This window comes from Chiloscyllium plagiosum, unplaced genomic scaffold (assembly GCF_037043375.1).
Source record: "Chiloscyllium plagiosum isolate Xiang-an unplaced genomic scaffold, Cpla_swu_hap1 HiC_scaffold_21, whole genome shotgun sequence".
NCBI lineage: Eukaryota > Metazoa > Chordata > Chondrichthyes > Orectolobiformes > Hemiscylliidae > Chiloscyllium > Chiloscyllium plagiosum.
In genome coordinates, this window is record NW_028270159.1 from 32,387,142 (window position 1) to 32,411,745 (window position 24,604).

General features: G+C 40.9%; 2 protein-coding genes across 4 annotated transcripts in view; both read right to left on the reverse strand.

Annotated features, from left to right (window-relative positions):
• Nucleotides 1-15,058, reverse strand: part of LOC122564788 (transmembrane protein 268-like) — a 33,160-nt gene extending 18,102 nt beyond the window's left edge. For all 3 annotated transcript variants that reach the window (XM_043720024.2, XM_043720021.2, XM_043720023.2), the window contains exons 1-5: nt 12,867-15,058; nt 5,388-5,497; nt 4,819-4,926; nt 2,289-2,435; nt 1,042-1,152 (exon numbers count right to left, since the gene is read on the reverse strand). In XM_043720024.2, coding sequence (XP_043575959.2) covers nt 1,042-1,152; nt 2,289-2,435; nt 4,819-4,926; nt 5,388-5,497; nt 12,867-12,945 — 555 coding nt within the window. In that variant the 5' untranslated portion in view covers nt 12,946-15,058. The remainder of the gene's footprint in view (nt 1-1,041; nt 1,153-2,288; nt 2,436-4,818; nt 4,927-5,387; nt 5,498-12,866) is intronic.
• A 152-nt stretch (nt 15,059-15,210) lies between these two features.
• Nucleotides 15,211-19,803, reverse strand: LOC122564790 (V-type proton ATPase subunit G 1). Its single transcript, XM_043720025.2, has 3 exons — nt 19,649-19,803; nt 19,074-19,174; nt 15,211-16,161 (listed from the first exon to the last, which is right to left on the reverse strand). The coding sequence occupies exons 1-3, from the start codon at nt 19,728-19,730 to the stop codon at nt 15,988-15,990; spliced, it is 357 nt and encodes a 118-aa protein (XP_043575960.1). The 5' UTR covers nt 19,731-19,803; the 3' UTR covers nt 15,211-15,987.
• Nucleotides 19,804-24,604: the final 4,801 nt, after the last annotated feature.

A 24,604-nucleotide genomic window follows, 5' to 3' on the forward strand; every position in this document is an offset into this window, starting at 1 on the left:
GCTTTGAATATAAAGCAGAGACGAAATTGTCTGAAGTAGTTTGCAGTTGATTATTAGAAAAAAAGATAGATATTGCCAACCACCTTTTTGGATCACAGGCAAAATTGCATGGCAACTTTATTCTTAAGACTGCCAGAATGAAACAAAAGTGCCATTTTTCACTTTTTCTTTCATTTTTTCATTTCTTTCATTTTTAGATGATAAACAAACAATTGTTAATGCACCTGATAAAGGTGCCCTTTCACTAGTGGCGAATGTCATGTTATCAAGGACTGCAATGACTTTAAATCAGAATGAATGGTACTGCTATCTCAACAGAGCTGAATGACACTGCGCTATTGTGAATTGATAGCTAACCACCTTCTGAAACTACTCCTTTTATGATTAAATAATATTGCATGCTCTGAAATGAAAAAGTAAAGCAGTTATCAACATTACAGTTATTCACTTGGTCCTTAACCTTCTAAAATGTCAGCCCTAGCCCAATTGGTAGCACTTTCATCTCATTGGTCTCTTAGACTAGAAGACATCTGAGATGACATTTCAGTGCGGCTCTAAGGGCTTTCTATTTCAGCATATCAGTACAAACAATTGCAGTACTTCAAACAGATCATGGCATTATTTACAAGAGTACAAGGTGAACTAATAATAACACTTTCAGATTATCTCAATATTCATTTACTGTTTAAAGAACCTCTTTATGCACAAAATGTTGGATATTTTTACCTATTTAAAAGTGACTTATTTGGTATTAAGAGTTAAATGGATATCAATTTATTCATTGAATGTTCCTTACTTAAAGTTGCATTTTGTCCTGGTAAAAACATAATGGTATAATTAATAATCAAATTTAATATTAATCAAATTACACTTGACTATCCAAACTAAGCTAAATATGGCTTTTCATGTTTAATCTGAAGACAGAAATGGTAAATCCTAATTCTTATTCTCCAAACAATCGTAGATTTAACCATTTAATTCTGTTGCAACTATTAACAGAAATCTGTTAACATGTTCAGAATTTAATGGTAAAAGGGATACTTGAAGTATGCTTCTGAAGCCCTCCATGGTATCGGTGACCCCCACCAACAGATTGTGGTTCATTAGCATTTCATTCACAGCAGTGAGACGCATATCTGTGTTAATATTTACCTGAAAAAAAATAGATAAAACAACAAAAGATATTAAATGGGGAACAAGTCACTTATCTGTTAAAGAAAGAAATCTATGAGCTGGGAGAGTAATTACATTGCACTTTCACCATTAACTTCAATCCAGTCTGGACAGTAAATTTCACCTCTGGGCTGAATTTAGCTCGCAACAAACCAGTGGATTGTTAAGTGAAGACAAAAGCAGACAAGTTAAAATTCCCACAGTTTCATTCCAAGTCCCATATTGACGACATGGCCAAAATTTAAAATTCATATTAGTTTAGTAGAAAACACTCATCTGTGGTTGGGTTAAGGCACATTGTTGGGGAAAGGGAAGAACCTTGCCTTCTATTCAGCCTATGTTTTGCTTGGAAGTATTTCTACAAAGCAGAAGTGTTCCTTCCTAGCACCAGCATCTCTCATTCCTACAAGCAAAAGACTACTCCCTTCACCCACCTAAAAAAAAATGAAAATGGAAAACAAATAGGAAATGATTCCCAAAACATTGTCATCTAGAATTTTATCATGCAAACTCTGAAGTTATAAACAATCAAACTACCATGAGCTTCAAAACATAAATTAAAGTCAAATGTTTTACTGATTACATCTCCGATTTTATTTGAACAATACAAAGTTACTTTAATAAATTGCAAAATGCTGTATTAATTCAAGTTCCCTCTTCTTTCATATCTCACAGACAATTTCTTAACCAAAAGTGTTGGGGTAAATAATCTATGAGGCAATTTTTGATTCTGCATTTCACCCACTGGATGGAAGCTTTCTAGAAGTCTCAGATGATCAGACAATAAATGTTAGAACTTAGTCTTTATATACTTAAGATTTTATTTTCAATACATATTTTGCATATTATATACCAGCTTCGCACTCCTCTACGGTTGAACTCCCAATACCCACCACATCCTGAATATAATTATCATTCATTTGCTAAATGGTTAGAGTTTCAACTATCAATTATTCCTTTGAGGGACCATTGAATTTCATATATAATCTTCATGTAACACTGCAGATAAGATTGAGAAGTTCAGAAGATGTGCAGTCATAGACATCAAACATTGGATTAAAATTAGGATGCCCCTACAATTAACGACAGAACAATGGTAACTTTGTTCCCCATACCTTTTTGGTGTATCTATCAAGGATCAGTATAATAATGATGGTGATAACTGTTGCACCCAGGCTCACAAGAAGGTAGAAGAGTACACTGTTCATGCTGAGCTGATGAAAGGTGGAGTATATGTTTCCCCAAGCAGTTAAATAGAAAATCTGCAATAAACAATTTTGTAAATACATATAGATAGTACTCATATTTGTGAAATCTAAACTTTGGTGGGATATTCTTAATACAAAATAATAAATCAAAAGCTCAACACATTTATGATGTAGAGAGTCACAACGGTTAGAAAGATACAAAACAGGGAGATATCATTCCAGAATATCAACGTAAAACTGGAGTAGCTAGGTTTGTTTTTTGCAGATTGCCCTTGTCAATTTCTGTGGGATACTTTTCAGCCTTGCATCATTACCTGGAAACAATCAGTGACCCAATTTTATCCTTAAAGAAGTCAACTTAATGAAATAGCTGAAAATGTGTTGCTGGAAAAGCGCAGCAGGTCAGGCAGCATCCAGGGAACAGGAGAATCGACGTTTCGGGCATAAGCCCTTCTTCAGGAATGAAGGCAGACCTCACTTTCTCCCCAACTTAATGAAATAGCCTACCTGAAAAGGCATTAAAGGAAGTCACATATCTGCTTGGTAGTAAAGAACTTAAACATTGCCAAAAAGAGACTTGAGATCACAATTTTTAAAGTTGCACTCATCAAATCTGAAACACTTAACTAATAAATAATACACAAGGGATGCCACAGCAACGTTTCCTTATTTATGCTCCTTTAGGATGAGTAATCAATGAAGAATAGCTACTAACACAACTTCACTAAACTTCTTCCTCAGCTACAGCATCTTAGTGTAGGTGGGAACATGTGTACATGATATTAATTACTGTCAGCATCAGGAAGGCAGAATGGGCATGAATTCTGAGTATCAGTTTTCATCATCACTTTACATTATCTTAATAATCAGAAATAAGACAAAGACTTGTAAGGGTTGTTGTTCATGTGCGAGTACCAAAAATGTCTAGAGAGTGGGTCAAAGACCAAGAAGTGGGTAAATAGATTTTTAGATTCCTGCCCATACCTGGTCATTTAACACAACAGGACTATCCCTGTACTAATGTCCACTGGTGACAAATTCTATTTGCTCTCCTTTCTAACTCTTGCCCAGCTCTTTATTCTGATTGAGCAATGATTTTTATAATGATTTACACAGGGTTAATATCTCTGACTATTTGTTTTTGTTATGTTATTTTATCATTAGCCATGCTCCCTGTACACATTTCTATTGACCCAATTGCAAGGTAAACATATTGACTGCTGGGACTCCAGCAGTGTGCAAATATGGGAACATACAAGAGCATCAGGACATTTGAGAGGACTGAAATATGCTACTCTGAACCCTCCATGAATGACTCTGGCAGTTCAACTTTCTAAACAATTTCATCCTGTCCTTGGAGATATTTTCTAATCAACTTGTTCACAAATGTTAATACACACCACTGGAGCAGGTGAGACTTAAACCCAGATCTAACCCTGTCCTTGGAGACTTGAGCTAAATACCCCATAGTTATACAGAAATTTAAGCCAGGATATTTCCATCTGTTAATGAGAATAGAACTTGAACTGGAAGACATTTAAAGGTAAATCAGGTGTTTTTCTCCCCATATAAAGTAGTTAAAAATAAACTTACTGAATTTTCACAAACCTCAGCCCACTCTACTACACACACTTGTTTTTATCAATAATAGAGTAAGCTTCCAAATTTTCAAATAATTGCCTATTAAAGGCTATATCCTAGGTGTGACTTCTGACTGGGCTTAGGTAAGCACAGAGCGTAATCAGGTGGCGGGTCAAACATTTCAAAGATCAATATGTAAACGGGGCTACAAATTCCTCATAACTGTGAGGATGAAGCTTCAAAATAAGCAATCTAGTCTCCACTCTCATCCCCAGAGAGTTGTCTCCTAATGAGAGCTGTCCTAGTAATCCCTTGCAGTGGAATTTTCCATGCACTTCAAACATTCTGCCAATATTTGTCACTTAGAAGCAAGATGTGCCAGATATAGGAACCAATCTTACATTCGTAAAGGTTATGCAAACAAGTCAAATTTAAAGTTGAAGCTTGAAGCACTCACAAATCCTGTATTGAAAAGTATGTCAGACAATCAGGGTGTGATTCTGAATGATCTTGTAATATGAGTGAAAGTGAGTTGACTGATCAATTTATCCTGCTTTTGATTTATTTCTATTGACTTCAGGAGAAATGGGCAGCAAAATTATGACCACCCCTTTAATACTACTCTGCTTTTTATTTTTTCCATCCTGTGGAATTTTCAGTTGCTTCGTGAAAAACAAATGTGTTTAATTTCATGTTGTAGAGTTACTTTAGTATTTTCAATGGCTCCTGGGCCACCTTGACAAGAATCTCTTTCTAATGGACGAACTAATTAAAAGTACTTTCATTGAACTAGTACTAATAAATTCCACTGTGTTGTCTTTATGTTGTTTCCCCTTTCCAGTCCAATAAAACTTACTGTAACCAACACCAGCCTGAAAGCCTGAGAGTTAAAGAACATGTATCTTCGTATTGCTGAATCCTTTAGAGAACTTGCAATTTGCTTTCTGTAGGTGCCTGAAGATATCTGTAGTTAGGAAAAGAAAGAACAGCCTTAGACAAGTGACGAATGTCAGTTATTGAAGGAAATGTAAAAGGCTGCTCCCTGTTATTATGAAATGCTGTAGAAGAAGTGGCACTGCTTTCCACATGCCAAATGCATCATTCAGATTAAAGATTATACCTTTGTAGCTCATCAGTCAATATCTGTCATACATTTAGAAATTTGCAACAAGAATAAAATGATTAAAGGAAATTGCTGCAAACTGAACTCATTGCACCCTCAAAGCAAAATAAAAACAATACTTAGAGCCAAAACATAGGCCACTGAATTCAGCATTTGTCATACTAAAAATTCAATACTCACATACTTGTAATTAGACTTCTCAGTTATTTGCATTTCCATTTCAAAAATGGAAATAATCTTGAATCATGTGACAAACAGATAAGGATTAGGACAGGAAATTAGTTTATAATAAACTACTGTACCTGAAATCCAAATCCTTCCAACCTCCGAGCACAGGCATCCATATCAAAATCTTGGGACCAATAGCAGTTGTCACCGCTTAGAGACAGAATCACTTGACCATTTTGAGGCACTAAAATATGAAAAATTAAGGTATCATCAAATGGTGACTAAAATGAACATCAGAAAGTTAATTCAATGCTACCCAACCAATAAATATATTTAACATTTGAACAGGACGATCTACTTAGTTCTTCTATTAAACTGCACTATTTGCTATGTGTTTATCTGACACTGATTTTATAGGCTTTGCACTGTATTCCAAAAGGCTCATAGGATTGACTAGTCTACAAAGTCTGGCTGCTATACACTCCAAATTTTTGATCCAATGATTTCAAATCTGTCATTCATTCATCAAGAAGAATTATAATTTGGAGCCACTTGAAACCAATTTGTAACAAACCTAAAAATCATTTGTATGATAATGACCATATATGGCATATTAGTTACAGGATAGCTCTGTCACAAATATAGATGCATAAAATATAAATTAGAGGTATAAATTAGAGGTAAACCACTGAGTGTTGAATTGAGGCTAGCTTTTATAACACTAGACATTTAATTTCTCATGCAGTGTGAATTTAATTACTCATGCAGTTATTTGAGATGATTCTGAGATAACATATACATGCATTTAGGAAAACAGGGTTTCATTAGGAGTAGTCAGCATGGTTGTGTGAGTGGGAGAGCATACCTCACAATGTGTTAGAGTTTATTGATGAAGTGACCAACAAGGTTGACGAGGACAAGGCGGTAGATTTAATCTATATGGACCTCAGTAAGGCCTTTGATAAGATTCCACATGGCAGGCTGCTCTGGAAAGGTTAGACTGCATGGAATCCGGGGGAGCTGGCAAATTGGATACAAAATTGCCTTGATGGTAGGAAGCAGAGAGTACTAGTGGAAGGATGCTTGTCAGCCTGGAGGCCTATGACTATTCGACTGCCTCAGGGATCAATGCTGGGCCCATTACTGTTTGTTATCTATATCAATGATTTGGATGAGAATGTACAAGGCATGATTAGTAAGTTTGCTGATGACACTAAAATAGGTGATATCTTGGAGAGTGAGGAAAGTTGTCAGAAATTGCAGTGGAACATTGATCAGCTGGAGAAGTGGGCCGAGAAATGGAAAATTGGGTTTAATATAGATAAGTATGAGGCCTTGCATTTTGGAAAGTCATTGAGTCATAGAGATATACCACATGGAATCAGACCATTTGGTCCATGCTGACCAGATATCCTAAATTAATCTAGTCCCATTTGCCAGCATTTGGCTCATACCCCTCTAATCCCTTCCGATTCATGTAACTATCCAGATAGTCTTTTAAATGCTGTAATTGTATCAGCCTCCACCATTTCTTCTGGCAGCTCATTCCATATACACACCACCCTTTGTTTGAAAAAAGTTGTCCCTTAGGCTCCTTTTAAACCTTTCCCCTCTCACCTAAACTTATGCCCTCTTGTTCTGGACTCCCCCAACAAAATCATGGTAAATGGTAGGGCCTTAAGGAGTGCAGTGGATCAGATGGATCTTGGAGTTCAGGTTCACAGTTCTCTGACAATGGAGTCATAGGTAGATAGGGGAGTAAAGAAAGCTTTTGGCACAGCGGCCTTCATCAGCCAGGACATTGAGTATAGAAGTTGAGATGTTCTGCTGCAGTTGTACAGGATGAGGCCACACTTGCAGTATGTTTTCAGTTTTGTTATGGGAAGGACTGGAAAAAGTGCAGAAGAGGTTTATAAGGATGTTGCCAGGACTCAATGGTCTGAGTTATAGGAGCAGGTTGGACAATCTAGGACGTTTTCCTTTAGAGTGTAGGAGTCTGAGGGAGTCCTTATAGAGATGTATAAGATCATGAGCGGTATGGATAGGGTGAATGTACTCAGTCATTTCCCTGGGGTTGGGGAATCGAGGACGAGAGGCATCAGTTTAAGGTTAGAGAGAAAAGAATAAAAAGGAACCCGAGGGGCAACTTTTTTATACAGAGGGCTGTATACATATGGAATGAGCTGTTAGCAGAAATGGTTGAGATGGGTACATTAACAACATTTAAAAGGCATTTGGATAAATACAAGGAGAGGAAAGGTTGAGAAGGATATGGGCCTAGCGCAGCGAAATGGGGTTAATGTGGACGGATATTTTGGCATGGACCAGTTTGGGCTAAAGGGCCTGTCTCTGTGCTGTAGGACTCTATGAATAATCATCCAAGAAATATATAAAGGCCTTGTAGACAAAGTTGGAAGCTATGCACTTAATTATCACCCTATCAAAAATCTTCGAAATCGATGTTTCAAGCAAAAGCCCTTCATCAGGAAAAAAGGCAGTGAGCCTGAAGCATGGAGAGATAAGCTAGAGGAGGGTGGGGGTAGGGAGAAAGTAGCATAGAGTACAATGGGCGAGTGGGGGAGGGGATGAAGGTGATAGGTCAGGGAGGAATGGATAGGTGGAAAAGGAGATAGGCAGGTAGGACAAGTCCGGACAAGTCATGGGGACAGTGCTGAGCTGGAAGTTTGGAACTAGGGTGAGGTGGGGGAAGGGGAAATGAGGAAACTGTTGAAGTCCACATTGATGCCCTGGGGTTGAAGTGTTCCGAGGTGGAAGATGAGGCGTTATTCCTCCAGGCGTCTGGTGGTGAGGGAGCAGCGGTGAAGGAGGCCCAGGACCTCCATGTCCTCGGCAGAGTGGGAGGGGGAGTTGAAATGTTGGGCCACGGGACGGTGTGGTTGATTGGTGCGGGTGTCCCGGAGATGTTCCCTAAAGCGCTCTGCTAGGAGTCATCCAGTCTCCCCAATGTAGAGGAGACCGCATTGGGAGCAACAGATACAATAAATGATATTGGTGGATGTGCGAGTAAAACTTTGATGGATGTGGAAGGCTCCTTTAGGGCCTTGGATAGAGGTGAGGGAGGAGGTGTGGGCCCAGGGTTTACAGTTCCTGCGGTGGCAGGGGAAAGTGCCAGAATGGGAGGGTGGGTTGTAGGGGGGCGTGGACATGACCAGGTAGTCATGGAGGGAACGGTCTTTGCGGAAGGCGGAAAGGGGTGGGGAGGGAAATATATCCCTGGTGGTGGGGTCTGTTTTGAGGTGGCGGAAATGTCAGCGGATGATTTGGTTTATGCGAAGGTTGGTAGGGTGGAAAGTGAGCATCACGGGCGTTCTGTCCTTGTTACGGTTGGAGGGGTGGGGTCTGAGGGCGGAGGTGCGGGATGTGGACGAGATGCGTTGGAGAACTGGTCCTCCTGGGAGCAGATACAGCGGAGGCGGAGGAATTGGGAATACGGGATGGCATTTTTGCAAGAGGTAGGGTGGGAAGAGGTGTAATCCAGGTAGCTGTGGGAGTCGGTGGGTTTGTAAAAAATGTCAGTGTCAAGCCGGTCGTCATTAATGGAGATGGAGAGGTCCAGGAAGGGGAGGGAGGTGTCAGAGATGGTCCAGGTAAATTTAAGGTCAGGGTGGAATGTGTTGGTGAAGTTGATGAATTGCTCAACTTCCTCGCGGGAGTACGAGGTGGCGCCAATGCAGTCATCAATGTAGCGGAGGAAGAGGTGGGGAGTGGTGCCGGTGTATTTACGGAAGACTGACTGTTCTACGTAGCCAATAAAGAGACAGGCATAGCTGGGGCCCATATGTGTGCCCATGGCTACCTCTTTGGTCTGGAGGAAGTGGGAGGATTCAAAGGAGAAATTGTTAAAGGTGAGGACCAGTTCGGCTAAACGAATGAGAGTGTCGGTGGAAGGGTACTGTTAGGGATGTCTGGAGAGGAAAAAACGGAGGGCTTGGAGGCCCTGGTCATGGCGGATGGAGGTGTAGAGGGATTGGATATCCATGGTGAAGATGAGGCGTTGGGGGCCGGGGAAAAGGAAGTCTTGGAGGAGGTGGAGGGCATGGGTGGTGTCTCGAACGTGGGGAGTTTCTGGACTAGGAGGTATAGGACAGTGTCGAGGTAGGTAGAGATGAGTTCAGTGGGGCAGGAGCATGCTGAGACAATGGGTCGGCCAGGGTGGTCAGGCTTGTGGATCTTGGAAAGGAGGTAGAACCGGGCAGTGCGGGGTTCCCGGACTATGAGGTTGGAAGCTGTGGGTGGGAGATCTCCTGAGGTGATGAGGTTCTGTATGGTCTGGGAGATGATGGTTTGGTGGTGGGGGGGTGAGGTCATGGTCGAGGGGGCAGTAGGAAGAGGTGTCCTCGAGTTGGCATTTGGCTTCAGTGGTGTAGAGGTCAGTGCGTCAGACTACCACTGCACCCCCTTTATCTGCTGGCTTGATGGTGAGGTTGGGATTGGAGCAGAGGGATTGGAGAGCTGCGCGTTGTGAGGGTGAGACGTTGGAGTGGAGGAGCGGGGGTAGACAGGTTGAGGCGGTTAATGTCCCGGCGGCAGTTGGAAATGAAGAGGTTGAGGGCAGGTAATAGGCCAGCGCGGGGTGTCCAGGTGGATGCAGTGTGTTGGAGGTGGGCGCCACCTCGTGCTCCCGCAAGGAGGTTGAGCAATTCATCAACTTCACTAACACATTCCACCCTGACCTTAAATTTACCTGGACCATCTCTGACACTTCCCTCCCCTTCCTGGACCTCTCCATCTCCATTAATGACGACCGACTTGACACTGACACTTTTTTACAAACCCACCGACTCCCACAGCTACCTGGATTACACCTCTTCCCACCCTACCTCTTGCAAAAATGCCATCCCGTATTCCCAATTCCTCCGCCTCCGCCGTATCTGCTCCCAGGAGGACCAGTTCCACCACAGAACACACCAGAGGGCCTCCTTCTTTCGAGACCGCAATTTCCCTTCCCACGTGGTTAAAGATGCCCTCCAACGCATCTCGTCCACATCCCGCACCTCTGCCCTCAGACCCCACCCCTCCAACCGTAACAAGGACAGAACGCCCCTGGTGCTCACCTTCCACCCTACCAACCTTCGCATAAACCAAATCATCCGCCGACATTTCAGCCACTTCCAAACAGATCCCACCACCAGGGATATATTTCCCTCCCCACCCCTTTCCGCCTTCCGCAAAGACCGTTCCCTCCGTGACTACCTGGTCAGGTCCACGCCCCCCTACAACCCACCCTCCCATCCTGGCACTTTCCCCTGCCACCGCAGGAACTATAAACCCTGGGCTCACACCTCCTCCGTCACCTCTATCCAAGGCCCTAAAGGAGCCTTTCACATCCATCAAAGTTTTACTCGCACATCCACTAATATCATTTATTGTATCCGTTGCTCCCAATGCGGTCTCCTCTACATTGGGGAGACTGGACGACTCCTAGCAGAGCGCTTTAGGGAACATCTCCGGGACACCCGCACCAATCAACCACACCGCCCCGTGGCCCAACATTTCAACTCCCCCTCCCACTCTGCCGAGGACATGGAGGTCCTGGGCCTGCTTCACCGCCGCTCCCTCACCACCAGACGCCTGGAGGAAGAACGCCTCATCTTCCGCCTCGGAGCACTTCAACCCCAGGGCATCAATGTGGACTTCAACAGTTTCCTCATTTCCCCTTCCCCCACCTCACCCTAGTTCCAAACTTCCAGCTCAGCACTGTCCCCATGACTTGTCCGGACTTATCCTACCTGCCTATCTCCTTTTCCACCTATCCACTCCACCTCTCCTCCCTGACCTATCACCTTCATCTCCTCCCCCACTCACCCATTGTACTCTCTGCTACAATGCTACTTTCTCCCTACCCCCACCCTCCTCTAGCAAATCTCTCCATGCTTCAGGCTCACTGCCTTTATTCCTGATGAAGGGCTTTTGCCCGAAATGTCGATTTCGAAGCTCCTTGGATGCTGCCTGAACTGCTGTGCTCTTCCAGCACCACTAATCCAGAATCTGGTTTCCAGCATCTGCAGTCATTGTTTTTACCCTATCAAAGATCGTTAACGTTCACTCCCTTTACTCAGCTGCAACAGTATGAAGTATTTACAAGATGCAGTGCAGAATTTCACCTAGGCTCCACTGATTGTTTCTCCAGAAACAATCTCCATAATATTTGAAAGATATTTGAATAAGTACATGAACAAGAAAGGTTTGGAGCGATATGGGCCAAACGTTGGCAAGCGGGACTAGTTTGGTTTGAGAACATGGTCAGCATAGACTAGTCGGGCCAAAGAGTCCGTTTCCATGCTGTATGACTCTGTGATTGATAGAACTGCTTCGAAGGAATGAGCAGATGATACATGGGAACTCAATAACCTGCAAGATCCCTTTCATGCCTCTCACCATCTTGATTTGGAACTGTATTGTTGTTCCCTGCACAGTCACTAATCAAAATCCTGGGATTCCCTTCCAAATAGCCAACGTTTGGCCCATATCCTTCCAAACCTTTCTTTTCATGTAACAACACCAAGTAGAATGCAGTGGTTGAAGACGACAGCTCATCACCACTTTCTCAAGGGCAATTGGGGATGGACAACTTGCTGCTCACAGGCATCCTGTGAGCAAATATGAGAAATAGAACTGTGGGTGTCCTGACACCCCAAGACCTGAAATTTTTTGAGGACATAGCTTACCACCTCCTCCTTCAAGGCAATTTGAGATAGACAATAAATGCTGATCTAGCCAACAATACCCACATCCCATGAATAAACAAAAATTTATATTAAGTTTTATATTAAGTAGTGCTATCATGGATTAGTGCAGTGACAGCCTGACATGCCCTTCACTTGATAAAATATTTGAAGGCTTGAGCTCTGGAATTCCCCCCATCACCTCTTTATCTCTCTCCTCTCCTTGAGAAATTCCTTAAAACCTACCTCTTTGTTCAACCTGTAGTAATATGCCCTTAGCTTAAACTAGCATCTATTGTAGTTTGATAATGTTCTTTGACATTCCTTGAAGGATTTTGTTAGATTTAAAAGGTACTATCAGAAACAAGTTTTTGGTGTTAGAGCAGGGCCTGAATATCCAGCCTTCTGATCCAATGAGAGTAACTGTCAAGCACATTTAGCATGTATACTATTCAACCATTTATTCAATAACATTCAAATAATATGTTTCTTTCACACCAGATTTAATAACTAGCTGCCAGTGGACGCACAAGGCAGGGAGGGATACCTACATATCAAAGGCAATATTAAACAACAGATTAAGTTTAGTAATTTGTGGTGAATCACCTGGTTAACTGCTCAGGTTCTTACCCTATCCTCTACTTAAAGAAAAGTCTGTATAACCCTTTTTTAAGCTCCAGCCTGAACAAGTGGCAAAATTCTTTTCATTCCTGCTACTCGGCTTTAGAACCCAATAGTTTGTAATGAGCATTGTCAGTTAAATACAATTACATTTTAAACAGTTCAGACAAACTTCAAATAAACTGTCCCAAATTAAGTTTTTAAAATTAGATTTAACCCGATCAAGGTTGAAATACGCAACAAGAGATGTAATATCTCAAGGTCAATTACAGCTGAGAACTGTTGTGGAAAGTACACAGAGCTGACCTTTTAACCAGCCGTCCGGTTCTGCTGGAAGATGTCTTGGTAAAACAGTATGAAAATTGTGCTCTGCTCCGTAAGCCATACTTCTCCGAATGGATAAGACCAGTCTTTCTCATTCTCATCAACGACCGTTCATTGAACACCGCCCCCACCAGTCTGTTGGCATGCCCACTCCTAGTCATGAAAGGATTGAGTATTCATTAATCCACGAATGCGTCTATAATCAAACCTGCCCGGTAACAAAATGCAGAAAATAATGTCAGATCGTAATAGAGGCAAACTTTTAAATTAAGTGCTTTCACTGCACTGTCCTCCAAACTGCTAAAAATCACAACACCAGGTTATAGTCCAACAGGTTTATTTGGAAGCACTAATCTTCATAACGCTGCTCCTTCATCAGTGGTTGTGACAGCGCTCTGAAAGTTAGTACTTCCAAATAACCTGTTGGACTATAACCTGGTGGTGTGATTTTTAACTTTGTACACCCCAGTCCAACACCAGCACCTCCAAATCATGACTCCAAACTGCTGTATGAAATACGGTGGAATGACCGATCTGAGGTTGGGTATTCAAACCGAAAACAGACAATAGACAATCAGCTTGATTATTCTGCACTCGTGTTTATAATCCACACGGGCCCCAGCACCATAATTTCACATTTAAACCTACCAGCTCCCTCATAAGTTTGTCCAATTTCTACTTAACAGCATGTATACTATTCAACCATTTATTCAATAACATTCAAATATGTTTCTTTCACATCAGGTTTAATAGCTAGCTGCCAGTGGAGGCAGAAGGCAGGGAGGGATAGAACATAACAGCACAGAACAGGCCCTTCGGCCCACGATGTTGTGCCGAACATTTGCCCTAGCTTAAGCACCTATCCAATTACTTACATACATATTGATTTTGTATAGGTTACAGCCATGTCCTCAATATGGCCACATCCATTTAATTAGTCAACTGCTGTAATATTACGTGACTGATGGTCCATTCGCCGACAAATAGGAAGAAAATAATGGTGTTTCATGAAGGAGGGCGCAATGCTATCTAGGATACTGGAAACAATCCGCAACGATCTTCATATAATGCTCCAATCTTCAAAAACAATGCAACAGACACACTGGATCTGTTTAATTTATTTAATAGGTCACCTCTGAAAACGCTAACAAACACTCTCAAAAAAAATTATGATGGGATTGAAACCAAGATAAACTGAATTAACTCAATTCAAATCTGCGTTACTTTTTCTTGAAAAGGATACTTAGGTTTTGCCACTGAATATCGCGCAAGTGCTTGTGACAAGCCAAACATCATTACTTGCATTCTAACAGACGTTAGATTTCACTTGGAGAATTACATAGGCATTTAGTAAAATTCAAATGCACTTAATTGCTTTTTTAAAAAGCCAAGCAAGTCACCTGGTTGTAACAGGTACAATTCAAACTCTCCAGCTTTCCTCCTTTACTGCCAGGTAACAATTCATCCTTGGCCCCCATCCCACTTCCTGCTATGTAAAAATCAATCAAGACAGCTTTCATAAGTTGCCAGGAGCAAATAGGGCAATCTGACCAAAACCTCCTTAATCTAAATCATGTTATCTCTTTAGAGTGAGCTACTATTGTTTAGTTAATAAAGCTGCTGGATACAATAGTCTTATTCTGGAATACTAGGACCATTGTAGAACGCCTGGGGTGTTCATTAGTTTGAGTACCTTTTATAAATTATTAACATGTGGAAGGTATTAGGGGCTAATGTGTTCAACATTTGAGAACATCACAGACAGTTGTCAAGTACTATACAAACTTTTGTTTTGAGGGGGGGAAAAAAAAAAGAGGAAGAATGAGACAGTGGAGTAAGATGTGTGGAACTATTTCAACTTGTGGTTGAATGCCTGAGACATGCACAATAGACAAAATAGCCTAATTTTGTTCTATAACTAGTGTCTGCAATTGAGAGAAATGATAACAGCAGTCATACGTAGGGAAGTTGTTTTCAAAAAAAAAGTGAAGAAACACTGTAAAAGGTATTTGCAGACTAAAGTTTCTAAAATCAGTATATTTTACTGCAGAAAGCAGTTAGTAACAATAACAAGGTATAAACTTCATTTCAATAATGATTCCCCACCCCCCTCTCCTTGCTATGCTGTGGCTCCATGGGCAAATGACAGTCCCATCAGTTTTTTTTTCCCATGGGACTGTAAGAGTTTTTTTAAAAAAACTTTTTGACTTGAGGGTAAGTCACTTGTAGTTCTTGTCTAGGTTGGGATACTACAACAGGGCATCACAAAAAAAAAAACTTATTGATAAATACCTTCGAGCAAACAAATCTATACATACAAATGGAGAAGACTTTTATTCTATAGATTTATTTGGAGCTAAAATACTTGAATAAAATTTTACAGAAAACAAAAAAAAGGTAGCACAACATACAAAAAGGAGGTAGTTCAAATGAAATTATAAAGAACTGATCCAAACTACTGCGCTGTAACATCACACTGCATAACACTAAATCAAACACCGATACAACCTAGAAGACATTTGAACTGTTAAACAGCTTTGATTCTGAAAGAAAACTCAATATAGCAAGCCCTTACTTTTAAATCTGATTTTAATGACAGGTACACTGCTCCATCAAGAACAGTTATACCATTTTTGGAACATTAAATGATGCACAATTGCAGAAGACTTCACTCAGTTGCAACTTGGTCCACCAATTTAGAACCAATTGACAAAGTAATAATAAATTCCCTGTTCTCAATTTTAGAAAATGTCCAGCATTTGTTTTTAGATGCAATACTTCTAGTGCACACAATGGGTTTTTGTTCTCATGTAAACCCACCATAAAATTACTACTGTTATTAAAGGTAGTATCTTGCTTAATGACAGTTATAGCACCTTTAGTTTTTAAATGAAAAATCTAATAGAAACAAGGAATACTTGGTTTCAGCATTAATAAGGACACTTTATAATAGAAACTCAAACTGCCCTTTTTCAAAGTTCATCTGATGCAGATTTTATTGAGAAGTGCTGCACAAATAAGTTTGCATAATCATGGTAATATTACAAAATATTGCTATTCCAACAGTTGTTTTTATTCCTTAAGGCAAAACTACATTGCAGTTCTAACCATTAATGCGAAAGTTTACATGAATTTCTGGTTTAATGTCATAAATCAAACCAAGAAGAGTATTCAAGACAACTTCCTTGCTCTCTTCATAGCTTGCTCCAATTTTCCTAATTTTCTCTTGGGTTTCTTTGTCAACTTCAGTTGCAGAATTACCATGTGAACCAAGTGCCTGAAAGGGAATATAAACATCAAGCATGTTCAATTCTATAAACAAGAAATCATCTTGAAGAAATAAAGTCACATTCCTTTCAGAAAGCTTTACAGATTGTCAAAGGTCATAGCCATCACATGTCCTAACATAAAATTGCATTTAAAATTTGCCAGCAAATGAATTTTTTTTAATATCAGAGCCTAACAATTCCTTTCTGATTAAAGTGTTTCACTTCTGCCCTAGACTGAGATCTAACTAAGCAAATAACAAAGCTTTCAAATAGGATATGTCACAGGTAACAAAATAGAAGTGACTTGATATAAGCATAGGTATTATGAGATATTGATTAATTATACTGACAAAGCCATAACAAATGCATTTCAGTACAGGCAACTTTGGTATTTAAAAAGGTTAGCTTCTAAAAGTGAAAACTAGAAACAGGGTCTTGAAGAGGACTAGGTAGATAAAAAAAGTGAATAAAATAATTTAAAGGCCAATGGAATGCTAGCCTTTATATAGAGGTTAAAAATTTTATAGTGTGGAAATTATGTTACAGCTATACAAAGCAGTATCATTTTACCAAATACTGTGAGCAGTTCTGCACGTATCTTAGAAAAGGAATTGAGCCTTAGAGGAAGATTCCATGGAATTACTTAGATAACACCTGAACACAAGACAAAATAGAAAAAAAAGATACAAAATTGTAATCCTTGGAGTTTAGACAGGTAAGGAATGATTGCTTTGTTATTGTTCAATATTCTTAAGTTTTGATCCAATGTAGGGAGTTTCACTTGGCATGGATAGAAGATTGCAGGCCAACAGGGAATAAAATGTAAAAATAAATGGATCATTTTCTGGTTACCAAACTATAACAAGTGGTGTGAGAGGGGTCAGTGCTAGGACCTCAACATTTACAGTTTATATAAGTGACTATGAAAAGGACAGAATGCCGGTGAGCCTGACATCAGTGGTGGGCAAGTTGTTGGAGGGAATCCTGAGGGACAGGATTTACAAGCATTTCGAAAGGCAAGGACTTATTAGGGATTATTAGGGATAGTCAATATAGCTTTGTGCGTGGGAAATCATTTCTCACAAACTTGATTGAGTTTTTTGAAGTAACGAAGAAAGTTGATGAGGGCACAGTGGTGGACATGATCTATATGGACTTCAGTAAGGCATTTAACAAGGTTTCTCATGGGAGACTGGTTAGCAAGATTGGATACAGGGGGAACTAGCCATTTCGATAAAGGATTGGCTTGAAGGTAGCAGTCAGAGGATGGTGGAGGAGGGTTGCTTTTCAGACTAGAGGCCTATGACCAGTGGTGTGCCACAAGGTTCATCATTTCTATGAATGATTTGATGTGAACAAAGGAGATAGTAAGTTCGCAGATGACACCAAATTTGGAGGTGCAGGGAAGCTGGTTACCTCAGCGTACAACAGGATCTTGATCAGATGGACCAATGAGCTGAAGAGTGGCAGGTGGAGTTTAATTCAGATAAACGTGAGGTGCTACATTTTGGAAAGGCAAATCAGGGCAGGCCCTATACACTCAATGAGAAGGTCCTAGGTAATGTTGCTGAACAAAGACTTTCGAGTGCAGATTCAGTTTCTTGAAAGTAGAGTCGCAGGTAGATAGGATAGTGATGGCAGTGTTTGGTATGCTTTCCTTTATTGGACAGAGCATCGAGTATAAGAGTTGAGAAGTCATGTTGCAGCTGTACAGGACATTGTATCAGCCTCTAAAACTGGCCTAGCCAATTACAACACTTAAAACATCTGGTTGGATACGAAAGGTTGAGGAATATGGGCCAACTATGGCAAACGGGACTACATTAGGTTAGGATATCTGGTTGGCATAGGCAAGTTGGACTGAAGGGTCTGATTCTCTATAGGTCTTAAATGAGCTGACCCAAAGTAAAACAAAAGTTGAGAACATAGTGAGGCTACGAAGGGTATAGATAGGTTAAGTGGGCAAAGATCTAGAAAAGTGTAAAAGGCAACAAAATGTGAAATTGCTCACTTTGTTGGGAAGAATAAAAAAAAGCATACAGCCTCAACTGAAAGGGATTAAAGATGCAGTGTGATCTGGGTGACCTAACATGAATTACAGGTGGTTACAATGCAGATAGAAAAATAATCAGGAAAGCTAAAAGAAATCTTGTATTCTATTCTGCTTGCAATAAACAAAAGGGAGAGGGATTAAAGTGAGTGGAGAAGATTTCTAACTCAGGTGGAAGTTCTGGATAAAGTGTAGTAACAGATCAGGTACCATTTCTTGAATGGTACAACAGGCACAAGTGGCTATGTGACTTCTTCCTATTCTAGTATAACTACACTAGAAACAGAATTTCACAGATTATGGATACTTAGGATCTCCAGAGGTATTGATACTGTACAAATGAGCATCTGGATATATGCCCTATTCTCACCAGTATCTTGAAATATTTCATTTCAAAGCTTTAGTTTCAGGATCAGGGTATATAGCAAGATGGAATGCCATGAAGAACCTTTCTTCAGAAACATGCTATTTATCATGTAACAAAATTAAGTGCGATGAGATTACTAGCCAAACCCAAAATTTATTTTAAATCAGCCAAGTCAAAAAAAAATTAAAAACCTGCCAATCAATAATACACTTGCATAAAGTCTGAATGGTGCTTTGGAAACAATGGTGGGCCTCATTCAGTTTTAAACAAAGGCAGTCAAAATTAACTGATTCCCACAAAAGGTCAAGAGTCAATCATTTGTTTCCTCAAGAAATCAGTGACAATTAACAAGTTTAAAACTTCATTAATCATTATGATTACTACTAGCCCCAGAGTGAGAGCACACTAAGGTTAGAAAACATTGCATCAGTTGTGCAAGGATGCAGATTTCAGTTGACTTGCAGCAATTTTTAAAGTTTAATAACAATACTTATATTACATACATCATTTTCCTTAGCTTTAAAGTCCTTTTCTCTTTGCAGGCGATACTGTTCAATCTCAGCTTGAGCTTCCTCTTTTGCTTGCTTCAATCTGCGATTCTTTCCTATAATTGAAGAGCAGCGTACACAGTTCCATCAGTTTTCAAACAAGTAAAACAAGTGGGGTGGGGATAGGAGACTGAGCAGAGTGGGTGAAAATGGGGTGGGGGAGAAAGACAGCAGGAGGGCGGGGCGGAAGAATAGGATGGGGGAGAAAGAGAGGAGGCTGCAGAGGGGGGAAAAGGGTAGAGGTGACAATCGGGTTGGGGGGGGGGTTGCAGTGGGAGTAACAGCGCGAGGAGGGGACAAGCCCTATGAAGGTTAGGGGTTACAGGACAGAGCAGTGAGTGAGAGCGTGCGCTGGGATATAGCTGGCCCTGAGGCAGGCAGGGGGGGGGGATTGGGTTGCTCGGGCACCGAGTCCGAGCCCGCCCCCTCAGCAAACACCCCCCCCCCGTGTGTTTTTATTTCTATAAAATGACCCTCCCCTCCTCGGGGCTTTGTACTGAGGTAGTTTGCAGGAGAGAGCAGACACTCACGTTTCCGAGCCTCAGCCACCTTCTCCGCCGCCCGTTTCTCGGCCTGAAGCAGCTGTTGAATCCCCTGCGACTGACTCGCCATTTCCAACTGCTACGCTCGAGCGTCCCGGACACTGCCCCACGTGACTATTACCGCCTGCACCACGTGATACCGTCCGTCCAAGGTGACTGTACCACCTGATACCGTCCGCCCCTCGCGTGTACCACGTGATACAGCTCGCGCCCCCCCCCCCCATGTGACGCCACGGTGCCTCAGGCTCCGCCCTTCCCCTGAATGCGGAAGCGGTGCCTTAGGCCCTGCTGGTCTCTATTATGATGGTGCAGTAGCTGGTGTTGGACTGGGGTGGGAGAAGTTAGAAATCACACAACACCAGGTTATAATCCAACAGGTTTATTTGGAAGCACTAGCTCGTCGGTTAGCTGATGAAGAAGCAGCGCTCTGAAAGCTCCTACTTCCAATTAAATGTTGGACTGTAACCTGGTGGTGTATGATTTTTAACTTTGTCCACCCCAGTCCAACACCAGCACCTCCAAATGCTGCCTCCAAAAGGAGCGTTGTCGAGTCAGAAAACAAAATCTGCCTCTAGTCAATGTAGAATTGCCATAGAGTGATATAGATGTAAAGCGCAGAAACGGACCCTTTTGATCCAACTCATTCTTGCCGATATCCTAAATTAATATTTTCCCATTTGCTAGCATTTGGCCCATAATTGTCTAAACCTCTTCGTGTATATCCAGATGCCTTTTAAACGTTGTTATTGCATCAGCCTTCACCACTCCCTCTGGCAGTGCATTCACCACCTGTTTGTGAGAACATTGCCCTTTTAAATCTTTCCCCTCTTACCTTAAACCTATGTCCTCTAGTTCTGGACTTCCCTGTTGGCGAAAGACCGTTTTGGCTATTTAGCCTATCCACGCCATCGTGATTTTATTATCCTCTAATAAGGTCACCCCTCAGCCTCTGACACACCAAGGAAAATAGCCCCAGCCTATTTAGCCTTTCCCTATGATCAACCCCTCTAACCTTGGAAACATCCTTATAAATCTTTTCTGAACTACTTCAAGTTCAACATCATTTTTACGAAAGAAGGGAGGCCAAAATTCAATGCAGTATTCAAAAAGCAGCATAACCAATGTCCTGTGCAGCTGCAACATGACCTCCCAACTCCAATATTCGATGCACTGACCAATAAATGCAAGTGTACCAAAAGCCTCATTCACTGTCCTGTTGACTTGCAACTCCACTTTCAAGGCATTATAAACCTGTATCCCAAGGTCTCTGTGTTTGGTAACACTTCCAACTATAAAGTCCTGCCTGAATTCCACTCAATAAATTGCTAAAAGAAGCAATGCATGCTACTAACAGAAAAGGGTAACATCCCCATGAAAATTAGATTCTATTATTAAGGTGCACAAAATACTTTGTACCTTGTGGTACAGCATCAAGCATCACTGAATGTTCATTTTTTAATTGAGCACAAGGGATAAAACTGGGACTAATGTGCTGATGGGATGTCTTATTGATACAGTGGTTAGGGTTTAAAGCAATGTGCTTTTTATTAAAGAGATAATGTTAGGTGGTAGCAATGGCAATGGAGAAGGCAGCACAAAAGGGAAAGTAAGTTGGTGTCAAAGGAATAGAACAAGGTGAAGAAGGAGAAATTATGTGAAAATCTAAACTGACTATGGCAGATTAACACATGCTCTATAAAGGAGAGAGAGGGAATATAGAAACCTGACTAAAAGGTTAAATCTTTGATATTCTAAAAGCGTATTATGGTTACAGCTCAGAAAGAGATGACTCAGCCTACTGGGTTCCTGCCTTTTGAGCACTCTCTAAAACCTCCACATTTTTCCAGATTGATTAACCCAGAGACATACAAACACAAAGACATTTAGAGAGAAACAGAAAATGCTGCGGCTGTGAAAAACACAGGGGCAAGTTTTTGTTGAGTCAGCCTGCAAGCAGGATACTGATTAGTGATACAATTATAGTGAAAATGAACTATTGTATTCAACTTTGATCATTTAATTTTAATACTTGAAATATTACAGACTAGAAATAGCTTTAAGAAGGACACTGCTGAACAAAAATGGCTGCAGTGATCATCTGACAAGCCCAGCCAACCCATCTGGAGTGCATCAACTGGCTGCGTCAGAAGCATTCATTTTAGTTAGGATTCACTGTGTTATGGACCAGACCAAACCCCCTGAAAATATGTGAAGAAGAAGGTTTAAACTCTACATTTTTAAAGGCCAGTGTAAGACATTGTCTTCTGGTTGCAATTTGATTGGTCAGACTACCAGGCTTGAAGCAAAACACACTTTATTCTTACCCTGAATGTTTTAGGAATGATTTGAGTTCAAAGCCCTCTTGAATTCTAGTCTTGCTTTGCAATGTGCTTTGGTGTTGCACAGCCGCTTGGAATTAATTTTTTTTAAGTAATTGCTTTAACTTGCTTTAGGAATTTTTTACACTTTGATTGCTTTGGCATGGTCAAGAATATCTTAGAGTCATAGAGAGTCATGGAAACAGACCCTTCAGTCCAACCCATCCATGCCGACCAGATATCCCAACCCAATCTAGTCCCACCTGCCAGCACCCGGCCCATATCCCTCTAAACCCTTCCTATTCATATACCCATCCAAATGCCTCTTAAATGTTGCAATTGTACCAGCCTCCACCACATCCTCTGGCAGCTCATTCCATACACGTACCACCCTCTGCGTGAAAAAGTTGCCCCTTAGGTCTCTTTTATATCTTTCCCCTCTCACTCTAAACCTATACCCTCTAGTTCTGAACTCCCCAATCCAGGGAAAAGACTTTGCCTATTTATCCTATCCATGCCCCTCATAATTTTGTAAACCTCTATAAGTTCACCCCTCAGCCTCCGATGCTCCAGGGAAAACAGCCCCAGCCTGTCAGCCTCTCCCTGTAGCTCAGATCCACCAACCCTGGCAAAATCCTTGTAAATCTTTTCTGAACCCTTTCAAGTTTCTTGCTGTAATCCCAGATGACAATGAATAACTAACAAGCAATGAGTTGTGTATAGATTTTCCAGAAATGCAATGCATTGCTCTAATTAATATTCTAAACAATGGTAAATGACCTTATTTAGCCAATCAGTCACATTTTAAGGACAGGATATTCTTTGTGACTTTCAAAACAGGAATTGCCAGGTTTCTTGAGTTTTGAACCTCCTAGCTTTAATCAATTACGATGTGCAGAGCTCAAGCCATTTCAGAAACCACTGCTCAGCTGCTTCAGATTTCCTTTTCTTTTTGAGCTGGCTGGCTTCTTAACTTTCTCAAAGTTTTTTTGCCTTTTGCAGTGGAATTGCTTTCCTGAACTCCACCAGTTCTTCACTTCCCTCTACTTAAAAACCTATCTATTTGTTTAGCAATTTTTTTTTATTTCTCTATCATCTCCTCTTTTGGCTCAGCATTTACTCATTACTTACACCTCTGTGAACTATGTTGAAACTGTTTCTCTTTCTTAAATATATGAATGCAACAATATAAACAAAGAACTGGAGATGCTGAAAATTTGAAACAAAAACAAAGAAACTCAGGAGGTCCATGCAGAGAAAGCAGATTTAATGTTTCGGGTTCAGTGACCCATCTTCAGAAATGTATGAACGCAGCCTGTTGTTATTGTCCTATTGCTACAGTGTAAGGCCAAAAGACCTTGATTCTTGTGACAAAAGCCTTTCACTAGAATCCAATGGCACCACATAGGACCCACAAAATTATGATTCTGTAATTCTATCCAGTTTCGGCTTGGTGGGGATGAAGCCTAGGGAGAGGCTGACTAGCTGGGGCTATTTTTCCTGGAGCATCAGAAGTTGAGGGGTGACCCTCCAGAGGTTTATAAAGTCATGACGGATGTGGATAGTGTGAACAGCCACGGTCTTTTTCCCAGGATGGGGGAGTCCAACACTGGAGGGCAGAGGTTTAAGGTGAGAGGGGAAAGATTTAAAAGGGACCTAAGAGGCAACCTTTTCACACAGAGTGTTACATGTGTATGGAATGATCTACTAGAGGAGGTAGTGCAAGCTGGTACAGTTATAATATTTAAATGGCATTAGAATGGGTACATGAATAGGAAGGGTTTAGAGGGATATGGGCCAAATGCTGGCAAATGGGATGAGATGAATTTAGGATGTCTGGTCGGCATGGATGAGTTGGACCAAAGGGTCTGTTTCTGTGCTGTAAAACTCAATGACTCTATGACTTTACAGTTAAAATACAAACAAAAGAAAAAAAAGAATTGGAATATTTAACTCCATTGGAAAATTTAACAGAACAATAGCTTAACAGATTATTTAATTACTAAACAGCAGCTGTTCCAATATAATAACATCTCATAAACACACCCTCAACAAAGGTACTTTTAGTTAAGTAGATTATTTCACGTGCAATTCTAGCAGGAGGAAGAGAACCCCAGCTTTTAGCTATAACACAGAGAGAAATAGGAGCTTCCACATCCAGCTTCAAGATCCCAGTAACTGCTGAAAGTTAAACTAAAATCCTGGTTCTGTAGGAGCTTGTCAGCACCCATTCAGGCTGTTTCTATTGTTTCAACTTTTAAAAAAGGATCACAAGCTGTTTATTGGCTTGGACATACTGTTCAGCACCTCTGTCTCAACCTTTCTTATTAAAAAAAGGACAAAACATATCTCTTAAAGCCATAGTATAGGAATCAAGAAATGTGCATCATTTGATTTATTTACACTTAAATGGTAAATGCTTATATTAAGAGATGAAAGATTGCCTCCAACTTGTCCAGCTTAGGGTTGAAATTGTCTATATCGGATTCAGCAAAGCATTTTACAAAGTTCTGTATGGTAGACATAGTAAGGTTAGATCAAACAGAATCCAGGGGGACCCAACCAATTGCATACAAAATTGGCTGGAAGTTGGAAACAAAGGGTGGTGGTAGAAGGTTGCTTTTCT

Coding starts and splice junctions, on each gene's coding strand:
- LOC122564790 (XM_043720025.2), bottom strand. CDS start 19,730: ATGGCGAGTCAGTCGCAGGGGATTCAACAGCTGCTTCAGGCCGAGAAA. Junction 19,175..19,648: donor GGTGGCTGAGGCTCGGAAAC/GTGAGTGTCTGC, acceptor CTTCAATTATAG/GAAAGAATCGCAGATTGAAG. Junction 16,162..19,073: donor TTAAAGCTAAGGAAAATGAT/GTATGTAATATA, acceptor ATTCCCTTTCAG/GCACTTGGTTCACATGGTAA.